The sequence below is a fragment of the Benincasa hispida genome, chromosome 1 (assembly GCF_009727055.1).
Source record: "Benincasa hispida cultivar B227 chromosome 1, ASM972705v1, whole genome shotgun sequence".
In the NCBI taxonomy this organism is placed as follows: Eukaryota; Viridiplantae; Streptophyta; class Magnoliopsida; order Cucurbitales; family Cucurbitaceae; genus Benincasa; species Benincasa hispida.
Genome location: NC_052349.1, coordinates 52730094 through 52736047, shown reverse-complemented (window position 1 = coordinate 52736047; position 5954 = coordinate 52730094). Strand labels below are relative to the sequence as shown.

The following is a 5954-nucleotide window of genomic DNA, read 5'->3' as shown; positions in this document are numbered from 1 at the left end:
CTACAAGAGAGATTGCTCATTAGGCTCTGTGAGATTTGCGAAAATGATCACAGGTAAAGTGTTGTTGGTTCCAAGGAATGCATATTTCAAGTGTCCAGGTAACTGTTTCAACTCGAGTTCTGGTGGTTCTTCAAGTGATGGACGCGTTGGATTTTTCCGCCGCTCACTCAGACTTGGCGGCTCTGATTCTTTAAGGTTTTCCTCCAATGCGAGGACCTCACATAAATGGGTCTCTTCTTCAGGCAACTCAATACTATTTAGTTGACAATCTTCACTATCTGAGAACTTTAATGCGTTGAGCACATTAAACTTCACCCCTTTATTGTCCACGCGCATAGCTAATTCACCTTTATGCACGTCAATTAAAACTTTCCCAGTAGCTAAGAATGGACATCCAAGGATAATTGGTACCTCCTTATCTGCTTCATAGTCTAAGATAATAAAGTCTGCTGGGAATATGAGATTGTCAACCATCACCAAAACGTCTTCAATCTTCCCTTCTGGGTACTTAATTGTTCTGTCAGCAAGCTGAAGAGTAACAGAAGTAGGTTGTGCTTCGAAAATTCCCAATTTCTTAAAAATTGAAAGTGGAATGAGATTAATTTGGCTCCAAGATCGCACAATGCATGACCCACATCCAATCCTCCTATCGAACAAGGAACTGTGAAGCTCCCAGGGTCCTTCTGCTTCTTTGGTAGATTGTTACTTACTAACGCATTACACTCCCGTGTTAGCGCTATTACTTCTTTCTCACTGACTCTTCTCTTCTTCGTCAAAATGTCCTTAAAAAATTTTACATATGTTGGCATCTGCTCCAAAGCTTCTTTCTCACCTTTATGCACGTCACTGATGTGCATCTGCATTAGAAGCTCAAGAAAGCGCTTGAATTGATGTTCATCATTCTTCTTCATCAAACGCCTAGAGAATGGTGCGTTCAGCGGCACCTCAGGCTTTTCCGCGTTAGACGTACTAGTTGCCAAATGGCTTGTGGTTTCGGGCGTTCATTCTTTCTGATCCATTGAACATGTAATGCGTTCTTTCAAAGGACTGCTGTTTCTTGGATTCATTCTTCTTTCTTCAAGAGCTCTTCCACTCCGCAACGTCACCGCATGACATTGCTCCTTCCCATTATTATTCCCAGGTGTTTCGGTATTGCTAGGTAGAACTCCAGGCTGCTTGTTTTTCAACTCGCTTGCTATCTGCCCTACCTGGATCTCCAGGTTTCTGATAGATGACGCCTGGTTTTTCAGCAACGCGTCATTCAGGGCTATGTATTCCTTTAATAGGTTCTCAAGCGAAGATCCTGAGCTCGACGCCTGTCCTCTATTGAAGGGTTGTTGACGTTGCTGATGCATTTGTTGAAATGCAGGCGGCGGTCCATTCCTTTGCTGATGGTTTGCACCTGGGTGGTGCTCTTGCTGATTTCCTCCTATCCAAGAAAAATTTGGATGGTTTCTCCATCCAGGGTTATATGTATTAGAGAATGGATTGTTTTTTATGAAGCATACTAACTAAGGGTTTTGCGGACATTCAGCATAGGAGTGAGAATCTCCACAGCCCACATAACTGACCATGGGCTGCCCAAAAGCCTCTACCTGATTCACCTTCTGCTGATTTGATGCGTTTCCTAGCATTATGTTCTGCAGAAGGCTAGTCATCGTAGCCACTTGAGCAGAAAGTGTGGCTATTGCGTTGGCATCAATAGAATTAACGTTCTAAGATCTCCTTCTCCTGTCAATTCTTCCATCATATGTATCATCCACCCATTCCATATTGTGTTTGGCAATGCGGTCTAGTATCTCTTTAGCCTCAGTATAAGATTTGTCCATAAGTCCATCAGTCGCTGCTGCGTCTGCTACCATCTGTGATGCTCTATTCAGTCCTCCATAAAACGTCTCCATTTGGATAGTTAGTGGTAGTCCATGGTTTGGACAATTTTTGACTAAGCCCTTAAAACGCTCCCATGCGGGCTTAAGGTCTCAGTATCTTCTTGTTCAAAGTTCATAATCTCTCGACGCCTCCTCGCGTTGGTGGTAGGTGGGAAGTATTTTTGCATAAATTTTTCCACCAACTTCTCCCAGGTGGTGATTTCTCCAGGCTCCAGTGAACTTACCCATTGTTTTGCATCATCACGCAAAGAATAGGGATACAAGGATAGCCTGATCGCCTCTGGGTGATTCCAGGAATCACAAATGAATTACACGTTTCCAAGAAACGCTTCATATGGGCGTGAGGATCTTCACCACAACCACCCCCAAATTGTCCAGCACTCTGGAGCATTTGGAGCATAACATATTTCATTTCGAACTTGGTTCCATTCGGCGTTGGGTATATGATTCCTAGAGAGAAATCATACAGTACAGGCGACGCGTCCTCCCTCATGGGATGCGTGCTGCTATTTGGCATCAGGATCGAATTCTGAGCAGCATGAGCTAGTTGCTGATTTTCCTATTCTTTCGCCATTGCTCGTTGCCTGTTTTGTTGTTTGAGAAATTGCTACCTTAACCTTCGACGACGGTTGGATCGGTTCCTATGCCGGAAGGTCCTTTCAATCTCGGGGTCGTATCTGAATTCAGGAGTGCTCTCCCTGCTCATAAACGTTCACAAGCTTAGGCGTAGCTTGTAATACTTCTTCAACTGAAGTGTTCCTACAACAGATACAAACGAAATTTCTGGTTAGTTCTAGTTTCTGAATCCTCAGCAAGGGCGCCAAAAACTTGTTCGTTGCTATAATGATTTGCTCTGGGAGTGTATTGTATAAAATAAATTGGAAAAATAGGTTCTAAATACAAGTGATGCATTTAAGCTTTGATGCATTTAAGTAATTGTAACACGTTGGGGCATTAGATATATGCATAGAATGCACACAACTCCTAATAATGATGTTCAAGTTTCCTTAAACCAGACCCAAGTATAAATCTGATTTAGGTTCCTAGTAAGTCCAGGGTCGAACTCGGGGATTTAGTTGACCAAACACAGACCTTGCGTTGTATCTACTGTAGGTGTTTTCCTAAATGAATGTGAGAAATGTATTATTTACATTAAATTACTGTGCCTGTGCAAGAAGATACAAAAGAGGAGTGGTGAATGATGGATCATGCGAAAATGGAGTTTAAGGTAAGTAGACGCGTCGTTCTAAGATGAGTGTACACAATTAGGAAGTGATGTGAATAAGATGGGATGATTTGCTTATCTTTTGTTTATGCATCAGATTTCATTCAACATTTCTCAACATGAATAACATACAAAACCTATCTCTAGGATGCATGCGTCTAACACAAAATGCAATAGACACCAGTAAGTCTATCTCTAGCTATACTAGGCGTCCTACTTAATGCAACTTAGTTATTCTTTCGAATAGTCTAAATTAAAGATGTTTTTACCAAGTTGTCAAGTTGGCTTCAGTTAGAATGAAGTTGTGCATAAAGTATTAATGCATTCAACATAAACAAGAAATAAACAATAGTAAGTATGATAGATCAAATATGAATTTTATAAAGAAATAAGGAGTCTTTACAAAAAAAAATATTTAATCAAATGGAATGAAAGTGATAAATAAGAAGGAAACTGAGTCAAGCCAAAGAAAACAATCTCTTGTATTTCTTTGGCTCAATCTCGTTGTGTATAATCACTTGTATAGGAAATGGACGGAGTGTCTTTCTCAAGAGTGGCTTCCTCCGCTCCCTGACCGGCGGTGATGGTGGTTCTCAACCCTTTTGATTGCCTCGACACCACGACACAACTTTTACAGAACTAAGACTACAATATACAGAGAGTAAGGATCTTGAAAATTTTTCGAACTTCTTAACTCTGGAGGGACTTCATCTATTTATAAGCTTTGGTCACGTCCACTTGGTGAATGGGCAACATTAAAGTCTATGTCCTGGTCAGCATTAAAGTCCATGCCCTGGTTAGCCGCCTGACTCTTGGAAGCTTTTCAGACACCGCCTGCTGCTTGGAAGCTTTTCAGACGCCGCCTGCTTGCAGGTGCCCATACTTGCAAGTGGTAATGTGACACAATCAGCCTAGAGCAATGAATCTGCTCTGCGTTGAACTCCCTCCGACGCATGGCCCTTGTGTTAGAGCTTTTCTTGCGACACTTGTCTAACGCGTTAGCGTTATTCCTTGCTTCGAAATCCTGTAATACGATGCGTTAATGCCGCGATATTTAGTAATAAAGCTTCTACTCAAACCTTCTTTTTGACATTTTCTTCTAAGTGTTTGTCTAGTCTATCCAAACAACACAATGAGAACCTTGCTCATCTTTAAATTTAGGGGTGGGGAAAGTCTGAGCAGATAAGATCAAAATATGCAGTATTTAAGAAAATGCATTTATTTAAAAAAAATAATAAAAAAAATGTTCATACAAAGCTCCAATGTCAGCACAAGGGAAACCCTTAAAATATTTCTAACCTGATAAGAGTTTAGTTGTGAAAGGAGCCTGCTTATAGAATGTTCGTATGACACTCGTAGGAGCAAGCCAAAATGAAGGTGGGTTTCTAAGAACAATGCAATATGTAAAGAAAAAAAATGCAAGAGACAACTCCTCTGAAATTCATGAGTTAAAGTTGAAATTGGCACACAACCGTAGTTGGATTTCGCATGACACACTTGGAGACAAGCCAAAACGAAGAGTGTAACCACGACCAACAGTCTCTAATAAATAACACAAAGTTTTGACCACTGCATATAGATACATCGAGATGTTTTGACAAAGAAGAGATAAACATTCTAGTTTGAAAAATTAGAAAAGCTTTTTTGAGCAGAAATTTGTTATATAGAAGAATAAAGTAGGGCTTTGTTAAGAATTAGCAAGGATAGAAGGAAATTGCGATGTCAAGTAATGTGCCTAAGTGTATCATTCGGAGCAACCAATCGATGCAAAAAATATAGGATAAGAATTAAGCTTTATTGCCTAAGTAGAAGATATGCTTAAGGACAAGCATATATCTAAATTTGGGGGGTGTGATAACTTGTAGAAATACAAGTTATTTATACTACCTTATCTAGATATTGCGGCCAAAAGATAGTAAATATGCGTCAATTGTATGAAAATTAGCTTTGAAATACAATAATTATGAATTATCGCAATTACACCCACTAACATCTTTAAGATGGAAGAAAAGGAGATTTTGCTCTGTTTTGCAGGAAACCAAGTCACCGCTTGCGTTCAAGGCTCATGAAGAACTAATTAATGCATCTCTATCACATTGCACCTGTCAATCAACAATGAAGAGACGATTAACGCAATGACGGCGCAATGCGATAGTCGATCCAGAGCTGACTTTCAACTGCATGCGGTAATAAAAACAAACACCGCATGCGAACTCACGATCGAAAAATGCAGCTGAGCAATGCAAAAGACGAGGATGGAGACACGTTTACAACTAACGGTTGTGCAGAATTGACGGTCTGATTGCATAACAGAAGGAATAATGTCCCTCCATCTTCAGAATATCCATAACAACAAGTGGGGACATAAGACCGGAGTCAAAGATCTTCACCTATAAATACCCCATACATTTCAAAAGAAAACTTATGCTACTAGATACGGGGCTAATTGCTACTAAAGTGTTGAGAGAAAAGGTTGAGTTGGGTGCTTAACTGAAGAAATCTGAGAAGAAGACTAGACAAGGCCGAGAGGTGAGTCTCAGTTCTATTCTATTGAATACCCGCCGAGAAGCTCTGTGCTAAGAACCCTGCTACCGGTTGAGCAAGCCTGAGAGGGAAGCTCATCCATCCATCTGATCCATCCAATCTGACAAGCAGAATCGATGTCAAGATGTTGGCACTTGTTTCTATCTGTTCTATCTATTTTCATCGCTGTATTTCACTTTAGTTATCTCTTCATTCACACACCATGTATCAAACGCTTAATAGATATATTAAATGTTTCGATTGCTTTCATATTCCATTTTCTGTCTACTTTCATTCCTCCATGAATCACTTTCTCT

The 5954-nt window shown here is 40.4% G+C and overlaps 1 protein-coding gene across 1 annotated transcript; it reads right to left on the bottom strand.

Annotated features, from left to right (window-relative positions):
* Positions 1 to 911, bottom strand: LOC120077859. Its single transcript, XM_039031942.1, has 2 exons — positions 636 to 911; positions 1 to 528 (listed from the first exon to the last, which is right to left on the bottom strand). The coding sequence occupies exons 1-2, from the start codon at positions 909 to 911 to the stop codon at positions 1 to 3; spliced, it is 804 nt and encodes a 267-aa protein (XP_038887870.1).
* Positions 912 to 5954: the final 5043 nt, after the last annotated feature.